General features: G+C 36.6%; 1 protein-coding gene across 1 annotated transcript in view; it reads right to left on the bottom strand.

The window, feature by feature from the left end:
* Positions 1 to 23,927, bottom strand: part of TRPC6 (transient receptor potential cation channel subfamily C member 6) — a gene marked incomplete at its 3' end in the record, with an annotated part of 115,018 nt that overhangs the window by 1,134 nt on the left and 89,957 nt on the right. The window contains 8 exon segments of the mRNA XM_017888591.1: positions 1,357 to 1,560; positions 2,305 to 2,500; positions 3,718 to 3,982; positions 6,447 to 6,584; positions 6,587 to 6,679; positions 13,082 to 13,298; positions 19,057 to 19,221; positions 21,708 to 21,890. Coding sequence (XP_017744080.1) covers positions 1,357 to 1,560; positions 2,305 to 2,500; positions 3,718 to 3,982; positions 6,447 to 6,584; positions 6,587 to 6,679; positions 13,082 to 13,298; positions 19,057 to 19,221; positions 21,708 to 21,890 — 1,461 coding nt within the window.

Consider the following 23,927-nt stretch of genomic DNA (forward strand, 5'->3'; position numbering starts at 1 on the left):
CCAGGATGGTCTCGATCTCCTGACTTCGTGATCCGCCCGTCTCGGCCTCCCAAAGTGCTGGGATTACAGGCTTGAGCCACCGCGCCCGGCCAATCGAATTAAAATTTAACTATTTGAGGCCGGGCATGGTGGCTCACGCCTGTAATCCCAGCACTTTAGGAGGCTGAGGTGGGTGGATCACGAGGTCAAGAGATAGAGACCATTCTGGCTAACATGGTGAAACCCCGTCTCTATTAAAAAATACAAAAAATTAACCGGGTGTGGTGGCAGGCGCCTGTAGTCCCAGCTGCTGGGGAGGCTGAGGCAGGAGAATGGCATGAACCATGACAGAGCAAGACTCTGTCTCAAAAAAAAAATTAACTATTATTTGAATTTTTGGCCCGTTGCTTTTCTTCCCAAGTATACCTCCTAAAGATGGAAATTACAAAGATATTTTTAGTCAATTTCAATCTTCCTTTTTCAGAAGAAACAGCCAGCTCCTTCAGTTCTCCCTCATATGACACCATATCCCTATGTGTCCCATTCTGGTCTTCCTCCTCTGGATGCACTTGGTATCTCAGTGTTCCTTCTGAGTATAGTGGTCTGTGCTCAGCAGAGATCTTTGCACAGCATAACCCCTCACCTTCCACCTCCAGTTAGACAAAATTCCACATGTTCTTTAAACGTATCTGAACATGCTGTGATCGCCCTACTGCCTCATCTAAGCACTAAATCTTTTTTTTTTTTTAAAGATTGCATCGCCTTGTGGGATTATTGTTTTCAATCAATATCCTTAGCTCTTTCTTTCTTGAACTACTTATTGCCAAGACTGGTCCCCTAAATTACATGTGAGCAACTGATTTCTGAACTTTTCAACATAGCAGTTATCTAAGAGTTAATCAAGTTGCCCCCCAGTCATAACGAGCTGCTAATGATTTACCCGGCTCTGTAAATTGAAGGAGAAGTGAGGGGGCTCTATAAATTGAAGGAGAAGTGAGGGACGTGTAGCCACAACAGCAAAAAAGCAGCCCAGAATAGCTCTTCTTTCAGTACTTGCTCTAGATAACATATTATTTTAGTTATATTTCATGAATTTGTCTTACATTCTTTTAAGTAGGAAATGTCCAGTGTGCTCATGTTGAACAGACACAAGCCAAAGGACTGTGCTGTGTGAAGTGACTGCATGTGGGAATGAATGGACGAGTCATCAGGAACCAATTCTCTTTAAAGGGATGTGGCACATGTAACAAACCTTCAAGTTGTGCACATGTACCCTAGAACATAAAGTATAATAAAAAAAAAAAAAGGGATGTGGCACAGTGGTTACAGTAGTCTCAGCATTTAAGAATACAATTATACGTTATCAAGCTAAGTTACCTTGTTCATCTCTGCATCTTCCTGGAAACCTTTTTTATGACCCTGGAACAGCTCAGAAATCCATTTTTTAAGCTTCAGTAAGAGATAAAACAGGGACTTTGGACTTGGCACCAGATTGAAAGGTACGGGAAGTGTTCTCCCCTCCTCAAAGTAGGAGAACCAGAGTTTGGCTCTTGCAAATTTCCACTCCACATCGGCGTCATCCTATACAAATACACATGACAGTTCAGCAAGGAAATGCATAAACAGAATTACTGGGATGCTTTTACCATTGTGTGGCTAGATGGAGGACAATGCCTATAAACACTCTCAGACCCCAATGATCATTCCAAGATTTTTTCAAAACATTAACATTCTATTCACACACTCTTTCTTAAAATTGTCTAAATTTTTAACAGTCTTACAAGACTGTGAATCTCCAAGTTCCCATGTGTTTATAAATACCTGATAGATATAAATGTGTTTTCCTACGTTCTGAAAACGGTATGAAAATTATTCTCTTTTTTATCCCACAATATACCACTCATTTATTTGGGACACAGAGAAAGATTTCTGGAATAAAAATTTACACTATTAATCTCAACTTGAGAAAAGGTCAATTTTGAATATCACTCAAAAAAGACTTGGAGAATAATAGTATTCATAAGCAGTAATTTTTTTGAATAAAATATAAATTTATGCTGATATAGTATTTCTAAAGTGTTTTATTAAATTGATATCAAATCAGCATTTCTGCTTCTTATGCCTTACTGCCCCATGACACCTTATTGATGTTGCATTTGGAAGCAAAGAGTTAAAATTTTCCAGATTACTGGTCAAACGAGTGTATAAAACAGGGAATGAACAAAGGGGGAAGAGCGATCCATACTTTCATCCTCATTGCTGAGTTAGTCCTTGGAATAGTTAAAACATGTAGGCACAAATGATAAAAATGTATTGAGATTATACCTCAATTTCCTGGAATGAACTGTTGATCATGGCAATTAACATATTTAGCAAAACAATGACCATTGTAACATTATAGACTCCATAAAGAACGTAACCAATGTTTTCAATGAATTTGTGGTTATAGTTGATGACCACTGATTTCACTTCAGAAAGTCCAAATATAGCCCAGAACAGTGTCTTAAAACTCTCTTCAACTCTGGGGAAAAATAAAAGGAGAAAAGAAATAAAGTGTATAAGTAAATAACAATATTACCATAATAAAAGTGAGTTGGTTTAGTGTCTTTGCAAATTACTGAGTATTTATTAAAAAATCTTCACTTCTCTGAAGCTCACTTTTCTTTTCTGTAAAATGGTTACAATAGGATTGCTGCAAGGATGGCGTAATATTGTGCATATGAAGTACATAATCATATCTCAATAAACACATAATAAGCACTCAATAAATGCTATTAACATAATTTCTAACCACAGATATGAACACTTAAATAATCCATAGCTTTGGCAATGGAATTGTTAAATGTACTACTTAAAAATAACACAATTTGTTAGAATCCTTTTAGTTTTCCTGCTGATCTATACTTCTACTCATATCCAATAAATAGATAATAATCATATACATCTTAATGGAAAATACGACAATATAAACAGACAATGTTACCAAAATCACTGACATGTCTTAGGTAGGAATTTCAATGCTTTAGGCCTACTTATTGACCAAAGCTAAGCCAATTTGCTTAACTTAGGTTGTTACATTTCCCTGGCAAACTGTATTTCAGAGAAATATGGAAAACAGTAGGCTTATGTTTCAGTTGTTGCTTCTCATTGTAACACTGCAGACCTAATATTTAAATAATCTATTCCAAACACACCTTATTAAAAAAAAAAAAACGTGTCCATGGTGAACATAAGTCAAAACTCTTGTCACTATTGATAAGTCAGATCTACTCAGTAATAAGATCTGAGCAATTCAATTAGGAAAGCAGCTGTTTTCATAGTTAGTGTCCCCAGGAGTCCCCTGTAAGCAGGAGGGTAAGGGAGTTCAGAGCAACAGATCCTAGAGTCAGCAAGCAAGGGTTACACCCTGGCTGTTCCAAACACAGCTATGGAATATTCAGCAAATTACTTAATTTTTGTGAATTTCAGTTTCCTCTTGGTGAAATAGAGATAATAAAGGGAGGCATGCAAGGTATTTACTTGGCTCTAAAAATGTTAGTTATTATTTAATATTAGAAAGGTTCCTACATTTTAGAGTCCCTCCAACTCATTTTTAAAATCCCCTCATTTTGCAAAAGAGGAACTAGAGATGAAGTCTTTACCAAAACATTATTTATCCCATGGACTTACATAAACACTGTTAAACTAATATTTATTTAATTTGCAGTAACTATCATCAAAACATCTGAGATCACATACGTTGTGAAGGCTTCATTTTGTTTTGCACCAATGTAGTAGGAGTAGAGGTTGAACATTCCAATCATAAAGGCCACAAACACCATAATGAATATGACCATGAACTTGAAGATGTCTTTGACTGTTCTTCCAAGTGATATCTGCAGAGGTCCGAAGCTTTCATTTGCTGGCAAAATATAAGCTATCCTAGAGAAACTTAAAACTACAGCAATTGCATAAAGACCTTCAGATATTATTTGAGGATCAGAGGGGTCCCACTTTATCCTGGCTAGGAAAAAGCAAAGATAAAGAGTTGTGTGAGTTTCTTCAAGTTGTTTATTTAGGTAGCTTCTTTTTCTGTGAAAGAAATATAGTTAAGTTAGAATCCAGTTTTCGAATGGAAGTCTCCTATCTTAAAGGGCTTCTTAAGTGTCTGCTATAGTTGGGCTTCTTAGTTTATTGAGAACGTGACTCTCCTGGTTTGCTAGCAATTTCTCATAAGGGGATAGCATAATAGTTAAGAGTTCAGACTATAGACTCAGTATCTGTAAAAGTTCATGTATATATATGTACGCACATACACATATATCAAAGAACTTACAAAACGACTTCTCTTAGTTTTGTTTACCCATTTTTGAAAATGAGATAATGTCCCCTCTAACTCTCTTGTCTTTGTGAGAATTCAATAAGTCAACATATGTTCCGTGTTTAGCAAGTGCCTGGCACTTAATAAATGGTAGTGTTTATTATTCAGTCTTAAACTATAATTACACTATAATTTTAGGCTTGTAGCATATTTGTAGTCATTTAAATTTATTAGGAGTAACTTTTATTGGTCACTCAAACAAGTCTATTTTTACCATAAAATGTAGCAATTATTCACTTATGAATTTTTCTGGCATTATTACATCAGGTCATCAAAATGCAATTAAGAAACCATTATGAAGAAAATACAAAACAGTGTGTAAGAAAGGGGAAACACATAATTACAAATTTGAATTTGCTTATTTGCTGAGAAGTGGAATTAGGAAAGGATAACAAGAAACTAATAAAAGCAGTTTCCTTTTTTATAGTGCTTTGAATATAAGTATTATCTACAAATAGCCTTGAATTTTTTTAATTAAGTGCATTTTTTAAAATCTTTCATTAAAATAAACATTAATAATAATGGAGCCCTTATGTGATATTGCCAATAAACTCACAAGTGAATGTTAACTAATTTCTTATCAGAGGGTTTGAAATGAGTATTCAAAGGGAATATATTTTCCCCATCCAGGTTTCTATGAGGTGGCAGCCTCCTTAAGTAAATAACTGAACCAGTTTCCATCCCTTAGTTACTTTCTTCCTGGAAAGCTGGAACGACTTATCTGATTGCTCAATTGGGATGAATAACTGGACATAGCTGGCTCGGCATTGCCTTCTCTGTCCTGCGAATTCTCCTCTGGTCCTCCATGGAGCTGCCATCCTCTTTTTGTGGGGAGGACTGCCCTGGTCCATTGCTATCTAGAAATTGGAGGATATGTCTGCCTAATTCTGGGGTTCAGTATTACTGAACCCATTAGCTAATAGACTCAGACCTATGTCATCCACCCCAGATTTTATCAGTGTTAGCGGTGATGATCTGGCCTCCATTTTAATGTCTTGTTTTATTTCTCAACTAATTCTAAGACTGGTTGGGAAGCAGTGGTGTTATTGACTGGGGAACCTCTCAGAGATCCCAACAATTCCATTGCTTTCAAATACTTTTTATATATCTTAAATGAAAATGGCACTCAAATGTGAACTTTATTATGTGTATTTATGGGGCACAATTTGATGTTTTCATATATGTCCGTGTACACTGTGCAAAGATTAAATGAAGCTAATTAACATATTCATCACCTCGCATATTTACATTTTTGTGTTAAGAACATTTAAAATTTACTCTCTTAGCAATTTGCAAGCATACAGTACATGATGATTAACTCTAGCCACCATATTGTATATCTCCAGAACTTATTCACCCTAACCGTGTACGCTTTGTAAACTTTGTACCTTTGACCATCTCCCCATTTTGTGCCCCTTACCCCAACCCCTGACAACCACCATTACCTTCTACCTCTTTGAGTTTGACTTTTTTTAGATTCTACAAATAAGTAAGATCATATACCATTTGTCTTTCTGTGCCTGCCTTATTTCACTCAGCATAGTGTCTTCCAAATTCATTCATGTTGTTACAAATGACAGGATTTTCTTCTTTTAAAAGGTGGAATAGTATTCCATTGCATATATATACACACACACACACGTGTGTGTATATCCATATACATATATATACACGTATATATCATATCCATATATACACACATGTATATATCCATATACATAATACACACATATTAATGTATACAGAGAGAGAGATACAGATAGCTAGCTAGCTAGATCAAATGTGAACTATTTTTAATTTTTAAAAAAGGGGGAAAAATAAATCCAGGACATAAGACATGTATTCTCAATGAAGTTTGGTAATTAGCCAGTTGATCCAAGAGATAAAGGGAGATGGCTCTTGTGATTAAGAGAGTTTTCCAGGGAGTAGAAAAATCAAAGGAAGAAGCGGAAAGCATGCTTCCTCACATATAGATGCTCACTCTTCAGATACAGATGTTGGAAACGAACAATTTTATGAGAATTGGGCAGTAACCAAACTACTACTGACATGTGTTTTACAAGAAAATTCTGCGTTTTTATTTATATTGACTGTACTGTAAACTCACCCAAATTGTAGTATTTCACATTGTCTCCCAATGTTACTTTCGTCAAGTCCTTCAAAGTATCATTTGCGTCAATGATGCTCTGGGCTTTGGAAGCATGCCAAAATGCCATGAATCTCGCAATGAATGATGCTGCAAAATTGCTAACATACCAAAATCAAGCATATTCCACAACTCAAACAAATATTCCTTGGGGCCTTGAGTCCAAATTTCTTTACATTCAGCCCATATCATGCCTGTATCAGAAAGGGGTTAAAATATCAATTCAGTTGCATTCAGTCTTAGCTGTTCTATAAAACAAAATATGTTTGAAAGGTCTCAGCCTGACATTACAAAACCCTTCAGAATTTGGCCCCAGCCTGCCGTCCCACCATAATTCCCATATCCTCACAAATATCATAGTCCAGAAATATCGGTGCATGCCTAAAAGCAATTTGACAAAGTTCATTGAACACCTTAAAATAACAAATGTCCTACTGATCAATTCATTCCACACATGAAAATATATTTAAAAGATGATTATTGTAGGATACTTTATAATAACCCAAACACACCCACACACTCGAAATAGAAGTAAAATGAAAGTGGGACTTCCACAGATGGAGTATTATGAAGCCATTTAATGTGATATTTTATTAATTACCATGGGACAGTGACCATGAGAATGTGCCTCAGTGACATCCAACTATAGGAATTTGATTGGTCACAGGTCTCACCTACTGTCTTCTGAAAACCACTGCCATTTTTTACCAAGGCCATGTCTCCCCCGGGCTGCTCTCAGCCAATTACTGAGGGTACCTCTTCTTGGGAGACATGGGACTCTTCTGATGGCTGACTTTGGCTCAAGGATTTCATGACAGCCTTGCCAAGCTTTCCTTAGACTGTGTAAAGATCTAGGATGCTTCTACTCAACCTTCCTGCCTTCTCTCTGTCCCTTGGGGTTTGACTTATATCCCTGCCTGAGAGCCTTTGAGACCTTTCTCAGCTTTCTCGCCATTTCCTCTCACAAGAAATGTTCCTTAATAAAATTTCCATTTCCCTTAATAAACCCATTGAACATTTAATCTTTGTGCCTGCTTCTTGGAGGACCTGGACTAACATATGTTGCAAACATCTTTATATTGTAATGCTAATTAAAAATGTGTAAAATGTTATGTTATGATGTATGGTTTATATTTAAAACCAGCACAGTGAAAGCCTAGATGGGATGACAGGAACTTATTAATAGTAGTTGCCTTTTTCTGTACTTATTAATTATTAATAGTACTGCCTATTTCTTCAAAATTTTAGTGAAGTATTTAGGAACACTGGATTTGAGGAATTTAGCTACACAGGCTACCATGGATTTGAGAATTTGTTCTTCCATTTGTCAGTTATGAAGTCTTTGATAAGGTATTTAAACTATCTAAAACTCAGGTTGTCAAATGAGAATGATATTGGTTCATTCCTGCTTCACTGGATTGTTATGAGCCTTAAATAAAATAGTTCATGTGAAATACACAGCTCAGTGTCTGGCACTTGGAAAAAATTATGACTAACATTTACTGAGTGCTTACTATTTAAAATTTTCCACGATTGGCACACGTATTTTTTTCTTAATTTGAAGAATTCCACTTTTTTAATTAAAAAGAAGTTGCTTTATCCCTATTAAGATACTCTACTCTGACATCCTGTCTCCTTCTGGAGCCATCAGGAGAAATACAACCCAAACGCCAACAACAGATCAAAACTTGTCTCCATCAAGAAGTCCTTCACAGCCTCGAGTTGAAATTAATCTTTTCCTCTTACTCTCAGCAACCACCTGCCTCAAATTCTCACACTGGTCCTAAATGTCAATCACAGAACCTGCTATAGGAATAGCTGCAGAGCCCTGTGGGGATTAAGGAAACACCCCATCTCTAATCTCCAAGAGCACATCATGTGCCTTTTCTTAAAGCCACTATTCAGTGCAACATAGAAGATATGGATTTAAGAGAAGACTTCATTACTTATTTTGAGTTGTTTCAAGTTAAAAGGGGACTAGGATTGAATTAATATAAAATCTGGGGGATCAATTTTGTGACAGGAAATACGGCCGTTTTTTTCCCCCAATGTGGTCACCGGGTTCCTGTCAGCCTCACTAGGAGATGAGGATGGTTCAGAGTAACAAGCATGGGGACTAAAGGGACATTTGAACTCATGCAGCCTAGTTGTTTTCAAAACTTCCCTTCCTCTTGTTCCTCCCACTTCTCCATCTTCTTTTCTCTTTCTCTCTTTAAGAAGTAGAATTCATGACACAAATGATGTCTTCCTGAAGCTTAAAAACTAAAACAAATAAGTGAGCTATTCTGCTCAAAGGAAAAGTTCCTGTCTCATTTGTCCTGAGGACCCCCGAGAGCTGCCAAGGAGAGTTTGAAATCCCGCATCAAGTCCAAGCTCGCCGCAAGCAGGAGACTTCACAGGGATCAAGCCTCTGCTCATACAGATCTTGTGATAAGGTACTTCACTAATTCTGAAGGCTGCTCATCCCACTGATGAATTTTCAGAATATTCCTTCAACGTGGATGCAGTGGTTCTATTTTTGCCCTCTAGAGAGGTAGCAAATGAGTCAGCTCCCTCTGTCTTCAAATTTATTTTTACAAAAGACAACCAAAAAACCTACCTGTGTGCTCATTAAATCTGTTTTTCTCTAGCAGAGGCAGGTTAAACATGAAACTGAAGCTTCTAGATGTCTTTACTTGCCCAGGCTCCTTCTAAGTCCTCCCTTTGTCTTTTTTTTTCTCTAAATGGGGCCCTCTGAATAAACAAGCATCAGATTCCACTGGGTCTTACCCCATGCCTCACCCTCTAGGGTAAGCTTCCCCAGCATCTCAAGTGCTGTTCTGAGAACGAGAACGACTCACTCTCCTAACTGCTGTTGTGTTTGAAATGCTCCTTAGTTTGCCAACTGGCTGCACGGGGCACCCAGGGCCTGCAGATGTGGTCTGGCCATTGGGTAATTACTGCCCTCAACTGCCATCCTCTCCTTCTGTTGAAGAGTCAGCCCAGGACTGACCATTAAGTGACAAGTGCTCTAAGGCCCTTTTCACAAGTGTCTTTAAGCATGTCCGCCTCCCTGTGTTCCTGTTATACGTCCTCTCATTGATTTGAGCTCACTGTTCTGCCTTGTCAACATCTCCTGACACATCAGTTTTATCATTTAGCCTTTCAACTTTCTGTCAACTAAACATTAGATAAATCCGCTTTGTGACTAACAGTGTTGTCCTCTACCTCAAGCCCACATAACACACCCAATACCTCATCTAAGTAGGCACTTCTTATTAATATTTCCAGAAAGTGCAACAACTTTCTTTCAGGAATAACTTTTAAAAAAATACCCATGTCAGAAACTGAACCAGGAATCTAACATATGCTACAAAAGCATCAGCTGTCCTGAGTTGTTCATTATTTTCCCTTTAAATAAACACTGTTAGCTAGTCTCTGAAGTCAAATGCAAAGACTGGTGGGACAAAAGTTATAAGGAAAATGCTTTTGATTAAAGCCTCATTTAATATTCCTGTGTTAGGTTTCTAAGTGAAAAAGGAAAAAATATATATAAAGTTTAAAATAAAACTCAGACGGCCGGGCACGGTGGCTCACGCCGGTAATCCCAGCATTTTGGGAGGCTGAGGTGAGTGGATCACCTGAGGTTGGGAGTTCCAGACCAGCTGGACCAATATGGAGAAACCTCGTCTTTATTAAAAATACAAAATTAGCCAGGTGTGGTGGCGCATGCCTGTAGTCCCAGCTACTTGGGAGGCTGAGGCAGGAGAGTTGCTTGAACCCGGGAGGCAGAGTCTGCGGTGAGCCGAGATCGCGCCATTGCACTCCAGCCTGGGCAGCTAGTGTGAAACTCCGTTTCAAAATAAAATAAAAAATAAATAAAACTAAGACTAGTATGAGGAGAATAATTTATGGCAAAGAATAAAATGAACATGTTATATAAAACATAACTCACTAAACTCATGCAGTCTAGTTGTTTTCAAAGCTTTTCATTCCTCCAGTCCCAGGCATGATCTTCCTTCTGTATCCTCCCTCTTAGAGACTGTAGTCACTACCTACTGATCCAAGGCAGAACTCACAGCTCCTCCCTTCTGATGTGCAGTAATCACCAAGTTGTTTGGGGTTTACCTTTTAGGGTGCTCTCAAGTTTATATGTATTTTATATGTAAAATATGTTCAATTTATTCTTTGCCATACATCATTCTCCTCATACCCCTCTATATAAAATTTAATTTTTAAAATTATTTACCCCTTATAGAAAATTTAATTTTTCAAAGTTTCATCTTGTCCTAAAACAGTCATGTTTTGCCTAATAGGAAATAGCACTCCTATGTAAAAGTGACATATAAACGCTTAGTGAAAAGTTGAATAATAATTATAATTTTCTGAAATTTCTTGAACATGTCCATCGTGCCAAGTACTGTATTATTTACCTTACATATACTAACACATAAAAAATAAACTATGAGACATGGGCTTTTAGTTTAACAAGATAAAGGCCATGCACAAGTGACTGTTTATTCTTATTTTAAATCAGACATTAGAAGTGAAATATAATTCCTTTTTATAGCCTCATCAATTAAATTAGAAAAGAATTAGAATAAAATCAAAGCCATCTTCTGTGTCCAAGATTTATCATTACTTTGGTGATACAATTCACATTTTATGCCACTATCCATATTTTTCCCTAAAACATATTCAGGAAATGAAGTGATTTGAAAGTTTTGAATAACTCAAATGCTATTGAATTACATTTAAAATATTCCTATGGTAACTTGAAAAATGCTTAATATTTTGATTGATCATCTCATCAAGCTCCAGCATGAAACCAAGAAGACATGTCCTGCCTTAGAAGTGACACAAAACTGACAATGCTTCTCCAGGTCCCTAGAGAGGGAGATGGGATGTTATGGGGGAAATGGAGAAGTCTATGGATTATTAAAGGATTTATATGAAAACCCCTGAGCCTAATTTTCTTTACATCTTACTTATGTTAACCCGAGGTAATTTTATGCATAGTCAGGGCCTTAAGTACCATCTGGAATTGAGGATTGCTAGAACTTTATTCAAAACCCAAATACTCCCAGGGGTCATACTTTATATTACTGGATGGACATTTCCACTTTGAAATTCCATGGGCACTTCAAAGTCAGTCATAACCTACACTTTATCAGCTTTTCATTCATCCAGTCCCAGGCATGATCTTCCTTCTGTATTCTCCCTCTGAGAGACTGTAGTCACTACCTACTGATCTAAGGCAGAATCCACAGCTCTCCCTTCTGAGGTGCAATAATCACCAAGTTGTTTGGGGTTTACCTATTAGGGTGCTCTTAAGTCCTTTCCCCTATCTCTTGAGTACCAGGCCTCATTCTCCTCGCAGGGAGCACTTCCATTGAGTCTCAGCCTCTGGACTCTTTTAAGCCACCCTCTATTTCACAACCACTGTGACCTTTCTAAAACATGATCAGATCAGATCAGATCACCAATTGCTGAAAAGCATCTAGCCATTTCTCCACCCTTATCTCCCATCACTCACATCCATAAATGCATCTTGACTCCTTCTCTGCCTAACTCATCATATTCCAAGTGTGCCAGGTGTTGCCATAGTCTCACATCTCTAATGTTCCTGTGCCTTGTAGTATCCTTGTCCCCCAAGCAGGTCTGGTTAATATTCTCATATCCTCAAAGTATCGAATTGAAGGTACTGTCCAGGAAGGGCTTCTTGCCCCTTCCACTTCACAGCCCACCTCAGATTTAGATGCCCAATCTGTGTATTTTCATAATATCTCAATAACTCCTCAATGATAGCATTTGTCACATTGAATTTTAATTATTGATTTACTTACTGACCTACCTCCCAGACTTAACTTCCTTGAGCACAGGGACTATGTCTCATTCACTTTAGTGTCTTCATTACTTAACAAAGGCACTTAACAGTCACTGGATTTATTTATTCATAAATATCTAATTGAAATATCTTTGTTTTTATTATATTTAATGGCAAGCTACATGTACAATTGATTCTTAAGACAAATAGTATAGCAACTAAGACCATATTCCTTCTCTTCCACTTACCACCCAGGAGTCCTAAAGAAAGTTACTTGATCCTTAGATAAATCCTATAAAACAGATGTGATTATACATTATAGATTAGAAAACTGAGGTGCAGAGAAATGATGTGATTTGATGTATATAAAGTGCTTGGAATAATTCTTGGCACATAATAAATGTTCAATAAATGCAAGTGTCTATCAGCTTCAATTCCTGTCAAATCTCAATGTAAAATTGTGGTTGTATTTAAGCTTGAAATCACAGCTCTCTCTTGAAATATGAATGGTATAATAGCTTTGTGTCACTGGAGGGGTGTGATTGATAATATCCTGTTGGTTTTCTTCCTGGGTTTTCCTTGGAAATGCAAAAAGCGCACAGCATGTGAGAAGACTATGGCACTGATAATGAACCCAAGGAACTGTACTTTAAGAACACAAAGAAAATTATGATGTGTGGTGCATTGTATCATGCTGCATACATTTGTATAACTGATGTGTGAAAGAATCAGTGTCATTCAGTCCAACTAAGACTGCAAAAAGAAAACATGACAGAAAATCAGTCTTTACCTATTACCCAGGATATAATGAGCATCTCCATCCATGAGAAGCAGGATGTTTTCATCCTGAACAGCTGTTTTGCATTATCTGTGCTGGTTTCATTAGGAAGGAGTTTTGTGCCTTCAAATCTGTCAGCTGCATTCATGACAAGCAGTCCCAGAAAAATGGTGAAGGAGGCTGCGTGTGCTACAAACTTCATGAATGGTCCACGCATTATCTTCCCCATCTGCCACAACACACACCAAAAGAAAATCTTAACTTTGTTTTGTACACTTTGCAAAACACACATACATACATGCAAGAATAAACATCTGCATATTCCAATGATCTCCTGAGATAATTGTTTATATTTATGCAATTCGTGATAGAGTAATATCTTTATGCTGTTATAAAATTTTGTTCACATTCCTTACCTACATGTGCTGATGTTCTTGATTAATAACTACATGTATTTCACTAATAAAGGATATTTAGATTCTTAAAATATACAATATTGTTGACAAAATATGGCGCATAATAATGTCAGCATTATTCATATAAAGCAACTAATTTAGTGGGCCTGAGGTATTGAGGAAGTGGCAATGAAAATATGAAACTGAGTCTACTTTGCAAGGTATAGAACCTTGGTGGGTGTCCTCACATATACTTCATTGACAGGCATGCAATTGAGGCCTGAGTGGATGTTGCTATTTTGGTGATCTGTAAATGCAGTAAAAGTCATGAGTACCAAGAAGAGAACTCCCAGCTCAGGACAGGGCAGCAGGGCAGTTCCTATAGTGTACTGGAACAATGTCCTGGAAGGACACTGGATTTGATGTTCAACATTTTAGGTTCAGGTTCCAGTTTCATTCCCTTATTAGCTGAGTGACAATGAGCACATTTCCTAAATTATGTGAAAACCAGATTCTTTGTATGAAATATGGGGACAATAAAAGCTAGTGTGCCTTTTATAGTGTAAGATTCATTTCTGTCTGAGATGTACAGATCTTCACCTAGGCAGAGTGAGGATCTAGGATATGACTAAGGGGTCTGGACATCCTCTGAAATGAACGAAACTCAAACTGTGTGTGCAGTTTCCCCCGCCCTTTAGGAGGTGGTCCATAGCTTTCAACAGCTTTTCAAATGAGTTTATTACCACAGAAAACTTTACAAACTAATAAAATGCAACCAACACTTAGTTAGCACTCTTTTAAGTGCTTTACACTGTTAACTTGTATTCATTACAACAATTCAAAAGGGTAGATGCCCTCAAATGCCCACTTTGGATGAAGAAACTGAGGAAGTGAGATCAAGAAACTTGTTCAAGGTCACATATTTCATAAGTGGTAGAGCTGGAACTTGGACCCAGGCATTCTTGTTCCTAACTTAATACTTCTATTTGGTTTACAGAATAATTTCATACTTTCTCATCAATGGGCCTACATATGTAAATTATTAGGAATTATCTTTTAAGACTCAGAAAAGATAAATGCTATCATGGAAGGAACACAATTGGTGTTCTCTATTTCCATACCTTTATTTGTCTATATGGTTTTCAAAATAATAAAAGTTAGATGACATTATCTTGACATTCTAAATGTTAGGCCAGAAACAGGAGATATTGTATTGTATCTCTCTCTCTCTCTCATGCTCTGTGTGTTTGTGTGTGTGTGTGTGTGTGTGTGTGTGTGTGTGTGTGTGTGTGCGCGCGCACAGTTGTCCCTAGGTATCCATGAGGGATTGGTTCCAGGTCCTTCCATGGATACTAAACTCTAAGGCTACTCACGTTCCTGATATAAAATCATAATATTTACAAATAACCTAGGCATATCTTCCCATATACTTTAATACTGAGATTACTTATAATATGTATTATCATGTAAATGGTATGTAAATTTTTGTTATAAGATACATTTTTAAATTGACATATATTTGTACATATTTATGGGGGGTACACAGTGATGTGTCAATACATACAACATATAGTGATTAGAGCAGGGTAATTAGCGTAGCCATCATCTCAAATATCTATCATTTCTTTGTGTTGAGAATATTCAATATCCTGTTCATCAAATAATGCCAAAAGAAGTCTCTACCTGTTCAGCACAGACACAGTTGTTTTCAAATGTTTTCAATCTGTGGTTTGTTAAATCTACAGATGCAGAACCCACAGTTACAGAGGGCCAAAGAATAGACATAGACACATAGACACACAGAGAGTTTTAAGCCAATAGATTCTAGGATTGCAGAGCCAATTCAAAGTTACTTTGTAAAAATTTGCTGTAAAAAAATGCTTAGATACAATCACCTATGGAATTGATTTAAATTTTTTTGGTTTTTTTTTTAGATCCTTTTAAAATCTAACTCTCAAGTAATCAAATGATGGCAAAATTAAAACAAATGGTAGAAAATTAAGTTTGATTTTCTTCTGCCTATTGTCTTTTGCTATTTTCTTTTAAATATAAAGTTAAAATAAACATCAATGTTATATTTCCATGATGTGTTATACATAAAATTTTAATTCTATAATGTTTTATGTATGATTTAACTGTGTATTAAACTTATTGCAGGAATCCATATCTTTCTCATGGGAAAATCCATTATAAATCCTAAACTATTTTTTTTTAATTCTCAATTTATTTGACTGTTTGGGGAAAACTGGGATTAGAGGCAATGACTGTTAGTGAAATTCATGAAAATGTTATTTATCACCTGCCTGGTTACAGGAAGAATAAGCAGCAGCTTTCAAGGACATCATACAGTAGAGCATAAGTTAAAATAGAACCAAATAAATAACATAAATAGAAAACATGAGGTTGGGGACATAAAATGGAGTTGAAATAAAGCTATCTACATTATTGATATCTGAAAACTCTGGAACCTTAGTTTAACTGTCCCGAACACCTCTAAAGTCAATCTTCAGTTTTCAAGGCAAGGTGTCTGATCTGTGTGCCTGGCCCCTACCTGGCTTCCCTTCTTCCTCCACTGGCCTACTGACCTTTAGATAATATTACTCTTCCTTTATTTTATTCTAAAGGGAGTATCAATCCAGGCATCTTCTTCTGCTTACTAAAAGTCTTAGGGTATTTTTAGGTTTGTTTGTTGGTGTTTTCTTGTTTTGTTTTGTTTTAACAATCAAACAAAAAGCTGGTTGCCTAGAAACTAAAATGGGCATGTTTGAAACCTCATAGCCTTTATTTTTCTTACAAAAGTTGAGAATTATATTTCTCTTTAAACTGAGGGAGATTTTGGCATCTCTCACTAGACTTTAGGAATTGAAGTGAGTTACCCTTTTTAGTAAGATTTGCCATCTATATACTCTGGGATATACACAAATTTCCAAAAAATAATTGTAAAGGACGAGAGCTAGATGAAGAAATTGAACAACTGATGTACTTGGAAAATTACTGAAGATAAGCATTGAAATAAATAGTTGTCTTTAAATATTATATGTCAGAGTCTTTTTAGGTGTTTATTGATGACTAAATACCTAGCTACTCAACACCACATAGAAATGAAAAAGGTTGAGACTAGCTTAAACTAAAATGATTTGTAATTGCAGTGTGACTATTCTTATTGTAATGAACAAAACAAGTGATGTTTGGATTACAGTAGAAGGAAGAGGGCAAGTAAAACCAAAGGGATTTCAGAAAGGGGAAAAAATAAAATAAACTTTTGTTTCCTATAGCAAAACCAACTTTAAACAGAAATGGGGACTCAGTCACATTGCATAGGCCTGAAATTTGATCTTATTGATGTTCACAGATATATTGGAAAATCCAAAATTTTAAAAATATATTTGGAATAAAAGCACCAATTTAGCTGAAGCAATCTCCTCCCACAAAAAAATCCTGTGGCCTGTAAAGCATATTTATGTTCATTACAAATGGAAAACTATAAAATAGATTTTATCATCATGCCTCAAAGGATAAAAACAGTAAAATAGGTATTGGATAGGAGAAAAAAATACCTTGACAATGTCCTTTTAATTTGATTATTTGCCTCAATGTTCATAAACGAGGATGGAAAACAGATGCCAGAAAGAAATATGGCCAGGGAAGAAGAAATAGTAAAGGAAATCAGTTTAATTAGAATTCAATCAAAATTTAAGAGATATGTAACTCTAAGGACTGCCAAAAATAGTCTGTGTCAAAGCACCAGACACTCTGGAATACATTATGCTTTCGAACACACTGGTTATGGAAAAGGAAAATTATTCAGTTTAGGAAAGAGATTATAATTTAACTGGTCACAGAATGAGAACAGGGATAATTCAAAACTCCCCTATTTTAATTGTTTTAAATCTCAGATGACTCAGGAAATATAAGGAGAAGAAGAACAAAGAGACTACCTACATAGATATAACTCATGTTCTAGGGAAATACATTTAGAAATGTATTTGTCTAAATTTAAGGGGTACCAGTGCAATTTTGTTACACAAATATACTGCATAGTAGTGAAGTCCTGGCTTTTAGTTTACCAGTCACTCAAATAATATGCACTGTACCCATTAAATAATGTGTCGCCACCTGTTCCTGTTCTGAGCCCCCACTTTTCTAAGTCTCCGGTGTCTATCATTCCACACTCCATGTCCATGTACACACATTATTTTTCCAGGCAAAATCTGTCATTTCTAGTAAAAGGGGAAAATTTCAACTTTCTAGATGAAAATCTGTACCATAGATGTCATTTCTAGTAAATCGCACTATTTTCATTTTATGTTCTTCATTTATATTTTATGTATCTAAGATACCAAATTTTGGCCTTATATATTTTAAGGGGCAAATGTCTATGATGATGGATTTTACTCTCATGAGAAAAACGTCCAGTTTCCTGTAGTTCCTATCATCATCACTAGAAATAATTAGGATGTTTCCACTGTCTAAAAGGCTTTGCACAAGCTTTCTAGCATGAGTCATTTTGAACGGTCCTTATATGGCTAAAACACCAAAAATATGACAAAGTAATTAGAAAACAGTATGTTAGTAATGGTGTTGTTTGTGTTTGCGCCCACATATTACAGATGTTTGAAAATGAATCATGCCCATGTGTAAGCACTGGAAGTAACCCAACTGATAGTTCTTTCTACATAGCACATTAATAGATGGTCCAGCAGACATTTAGCCACTAAGCTTCAGAATTATTTCAATCTGCTTCTCAGAGTTCAACAGATCCAGAAATGTGGCTTCAAAAACATGAAGAATAGGCTTGTTAGCAATGCAGGACATAAATTTCTCCACTTGTTAACAGAATGATAGGTCAATATTTCTCAAACCTATCCTGTCATGCTAAAGAAAGGCTAGATCCATCTGAACACAGCATTTTTACCAAAGCATGGGTAGATAGCTTTTGCTAAGAAAATAGGCTATTTTTGCTCTCAGGCTCTGGTGTACTTAGTCCCTAATATAGATAGATAGATAGATAGATAGATAGATAGATAGATAGATAGATAGATAGATAGATAGATAGATTCTTTACTGAAACAAGGATTACACTAGTATTTACATGACTGCCTTTGATTTAAGATTTATCTGGTCATATTAGCTAAAATAAATACAAGACAAAACTTTCATCTCACTTTTTTCCAGAGGAGAAACAGAAAAGTTTTCATCTTTTAGGATGTCATTTGAAATATGTGCTCAATGGTACTATGACCTCATTAAGAAATATAAAAGTATATGCATGGAAGTACATAGAGAAAAGAGTAAAAGGAAATAAACTAATATAGTTACTAACTTTCCTTTCACACATTAACAGTGGTGATATTACAGGTGAATTTTATCTTTTCCATTTTTTTGTTTCCTATAGCAAACATGTATTATTTTATGATAATAAAAGCAAGAAAATTATTTAAGCCCAAACAGGAGTTATTTTGTAATATTAAAAACAATAAAGATTACTGAAACTCAACTATAATTCCTTAAATTTTCACTTTGAAGGTAAGTTTTTCCCCACTTAAGACATTCTTCTATTAGATAACAGAGGTGTAGGCTTCACATACATACCTTGCTACATGGAGCAAACCAGTAAATGAGAGCCAGGAAGGGCAGTCCAATGGCAACAGCAAGGACCACAAGGAACTTGACCGCCATTGTCTGCTGTCGTAAACCAGAAAGATTCTCATACCAAATGGAGAGAAGTTGCTGTTGGCAGTTTGGATGAGCTACAAACTAGCAGGGAAGTGACAAAACATTTAAGTTTGATTAAAGGAAGGTTCAGCATAAATGATTTTCATGTGTTCTAATAGTTCCATGCTTTCCAATGAAGTATATTGTTAGAATTAAAGAACAAACATAAAACATCAAATTAACAGGCAACAAGCAAATGGGAAAAGGTTCTAATATGTTTTACATAAACTTGAAGATTTCAATTTATCAAGCTTTTCCTTTATAACAAACAAGCTTTCTTTCAAAGCACAGAAAAAATTTTAATGGAATATTATAAAAGATTAATCTACTTTTATGTACAGCTTTTATGATTATATAGTTTTTTCATCTAGAAAGAGATCATATTAACTCAGTTGCCTAAATACTTTTTAAAAAATACCACCTTTCATGCATTGACCTACAATGTCACACAGTTAATACTAAATTCCCATTTGTATATGGGTCTGTTTCTGGACTACCTATTTTATTCTATTGATCTCTCCTTTTATTCTTGTGCCAAAAACTCTTTCAATTAAGAAGACTTAAATTTTCAATATTTATTTTTTGAGGGAATCTTTAAATTCTCGTGTATTTATTTTTACAACTGGAACATACATCTGGCAGTTATTTAATATACAAAAGCAATATCCCAAAATAAAATTGGTAAAGATATTAAAAAGTTACAATATTTAATATTAATATAAAATATGACAAAGGGTGGGTTATATGAAAGAACTATAAGTGACTCTTAAGGGTGATTAACCTCAAAGATATTTTGAGAGGTAGGTAGAAAATGGAGTTAAGTCTAAAACAAGACAGAATGTTTATCTACTCAGAATGGTCAAGTTGGATAACACCCACTGTGGGTGGAAGAAATAAGTCCTGTCACACACTGTTGGTGTTTATGGAAACTGGTACATCATTTTTGAAGGGAAACCTAGCAAATGTTTGGAAACCTAAAATAAAATTGACATATTAATTCCACATCTAAGAATTTTGTTTACAAGTAAAAGTCATGCAAGTAAGCAAGCTTTATGAACAAATGTTTACTGTATAAAAAATAAATAAAATCTAATAACAAAATCTGAAAATTATAATAAACATCCCTAAATAGCAAACAGATGTGAATATAATGAGATAATAATACAACCTTTAAAAAAGATAAAGTGGACATTTATTGACTGTTATGTAAAGTTGTTCAAGAAAGAAATTTGTGTATAGAAACATAACAATGGTTCATTATTCTCCATTCAGAACTGGAAAAATTGGGAGGAGACATGTTTATACTATTTGAAAACTTACCATAAGCATATGTTACTTTTATTAGAAAAACCTACCTTTAAAAGCTTATCTATCTATCTATCTATCTATCTATCTATCTATCTAACTGTCTATTTATTTTGAGACAGAGTCTCGCTCTGTCACCCAGCCTGGAGTGCAAGTGACATGATCTTGGCTCACTGCAAACTCTGCCTCCAGAGTTCAAGTGATCCTCCCACCTCAGCCTCCCTAGTAGCTGAGGCTACAGGTGCACGCCACTACACCCAGCTAATTTTTGTAGTTTTAGTAGAGATGGGGTTTCACTACGTTGCCTAGCCTGGTCTCCAACTCCTGACGTCAAGTGACCCACTTGCCTTGGCCTCCCAAAGTGCTGGGATTACAGGCATGAGCCACTGTGGCCGGCCAGCTTTTTAAAAGATACCTCACATAATCTAAGAGAGCAGAGATTGGGACCAATGCTTGAAGACAGAGACTAAAAATATTTCACAAATAAAAATGCAGCTGGTGGAAAGTCTAATACAACACAGAAGGAATTGAAGGCATTATTGGAAAACAGCAAGAAATGGGAAAATGGACTTGAGTCTCAAATAATGATGTTCCTGTCTTATAACAAATGTTTTAGAATTTGGATTCACAAAGTCATTGTTATATCATTAGCCCAGTCAAAGAAAGTGGCAATCCCTGTAAGGTTCTACATTAATATGTCTAGATTTTAAAGACGATTGGCATTTAGTGTAGGTAAAGTGCCTCACAACTAGTGTAGATGCTTATGATTTGTTAGAGAATCTGCCTAGTGCAACTTGTTAGTTAGAAAATCCCGGCCGGGAGCTGTGGCTCATGCCTGTAATTCCAGCACTTTGGGAGGCCGAGCTGGGCGGATCAGGAGGTCAGGAGTTGGAGACCAGCCTAGGCAACGTAGTGAAACCCCGTCTTTACTAAAAATACAAAAAATCAGCCGGGCACGGTGGTGGGCGCCTGTAGTCCCAGCTACTCAGGAGGCTGAGGCAGGAGAATGGTGTGAACCCAGAAGGCGGAGCTTGAAGTGAGCCAAGATCGCACCACTGCACTCCAGCCTGGGCAACAGAGCGAGACTCCCTCTCAAAAAAAAAAAAAGAAAGAAAGAAAGAAAAAAGTAAATCCCAGCTCAATCTAAAAATATCAACCCTTTATCCTTATTTAGCACTAACAAGAACCAAAATAATGTAAATAGGCTTCATGCCTGACCTTACTTTTTTTACTTCATATTTAATGGCAAGTTTTAAACGGCTGAGATTTGGGCGACCGTGATCACCACTCTGGAGCATTTCAACATCCCCATTCAGAATGGCCTCGACTTCTTCAGTGTTTCTGCACAGATCAAGGAGTCCAACAACAAAGTCTTTGCACTGCATTGACAGTTTTTTGTAGTCATTCTAAGAAAGACAAAGCAAAACAAAAGCAATAATGGAGAATAGCTCGTTTTACTATGCTTCAGAGACTTGAAGGATTTTACACTTTAGGGGAAACATTCTACTTTTATTTTTTTTTTTTTTGGAGACGGAGTCTCGCTCTGTCACCCAGGCTGGAGTGCAGTGGTGTGGTCTCGGCTCAGTGCAAGCTCCGCCTCCCGGGTTCACGCCATTCTCCTGCCTCAGCCTCCCGAGTAGCTGGGACTACAGGCGCCCGCCACCACGTCCAGCTAATTTTTTGTGTTTTTTTTCTAGTAGAGACGAGGTTTCACTGTGTTAAGCCAGGATAGTCTCGATCTCCTGACCTCATGATCCGCCCGCCTTGGCCTGCCAAAAGTGCTAGGATTACAGGTGTGAGCCACCACGCCCGAGAAACATTCCATTTTTAGTTTTACTGTTCATTTATCGTATTTCAATTGCAGTTTCTGCTGACTTCTAAAATATTTTAGCACATGAAGATTCTCTTCATACCCTCAAAAAGGAAATTTATCTAAAGCATAATCAAAGTTATTTAAAAAGGAGTATGCTGGCCAGGTGTGGTGGCTCCCGCCTGTAATCCCCGCACTTTGGGAGGCTGAAGTGGGCGGATCGCTTGAGCCCAGAAGTTGGAGACCAGCCTGAGCAACAGGGCAAAACCCTGTCTGTAAGCATTAGGAGATATACCTCATGTAAATGATGAGTTAATCGGTGCGGCACACCAACATGGCACATGTATACATATGCAGCAAACCTGCACATTGTGCACGTGTACCCTGGAACTTAAAGTATAATTTTAAAAAATACAGAAAAAATTAGCCAGGAGTGGTGGTGTGTGCCTATAGTCCCAGCTACTCAGGAGGCTGAGATGGGAGGATCACCCAGGCAGGTTGAGGCTGCAGTGATCCATGATTGTGCCACTGCCACTCCAGCCTGGGCAACAAAGCGAGACCCTGTCTCAAAAAAAAAAAAAAAGAGTATGAAGAGTATGGTGTACCAAACTCACCTGTTGATTCAGAATAAATAAAAAATAACCAACTTTTTCCACAGCATGATCATAGGACCTTTGCATATATCATCTCCTTCATGGGCACAACTTCATCAGTTAGGCATGCAATATACATTTAATAGGTCTTTGTAAACTGTAAACTGTGTTAGTTTGTAACCTTGTAAACTGTGTTAGTAAACTTGAGAAGCATAGAACATTTGGAAAGTTTCCAGAGAAGAGCAAGTACATGTCTATTTAACAGATTTTAATGGAAGAACTTTATATGGCAGGCACAGCCTCAAAAGATGAAATCTACACATAGAGTCTGCAATTTGAGACTCGTCTCTTTAGAGAAAAGAAAGTTGAATGAAACACTGTTGTAGTTTTGTAGTTTGTTGCTGATGACCTAATACTCTATCTGGAAGACTTAAATTGTGCAGGTCACATTCAGATTACCATAAACTCATGTCATGCTTCTATATGGCATCGTTTTACGTCTTCATTCATGCCTATTTCCTCCATTTTCTTACACTAAGACCACCTATAACTAAATGCTAATCAAAAAAGCCTATTAGCAGGGGTGTTCAATCTTTTGGCTTCCCTGGGCCACACTGGAAGAAGAATTGTCTTGGGCCACACTTAAAATACACTAACACTAATGAAAGCTGATGAACTTAAAAAAATGTCACAAAGAAATCTCACCATGTTTTTAGAAAATTTACAAATTTGTGTTGAGCTGCGTTCAAAACCATCCTGGGCCTCATGTTCAACCTACATGTCCCTGGGGTGTGGGTTGGACAAGCTTGAGCTAGAGCTTGTTGTTTTGCAGGTGGATGGTATTATCTCATTTAATCTTTACAATTGCTCAGGTTGAATTGTGTGTCCAAAATCATGCAGCTAGTAAGCACCAAAATCAAGCTTTAAACCTAAATCTTCTTGGCCCCAGGCCTTTTGCCTTTGGGATAATGCCACTTTATCTCTCTTATTTGTGAAGTGCTTTTCTACTTTGATTTTTGAAACAATTGAGGGGACAAGCA

This window comes from Rhinopithecus bieti, unplaced genomic scaffold (genome assembly GCF_001698545.2).
Source record: "Rhinopithecus bieti isolate Rb0 unplaced genomic scaffold, ASM169854v2 scaffold_18434, whole genome shotgun sequence".
NCBI classification, from domain to species: Eukaryota; Metazoa; Chordata; class Mammalia; order Primates; family Cercopithecidae; genus Rhinopithecus; species Rhinopithecus bieti.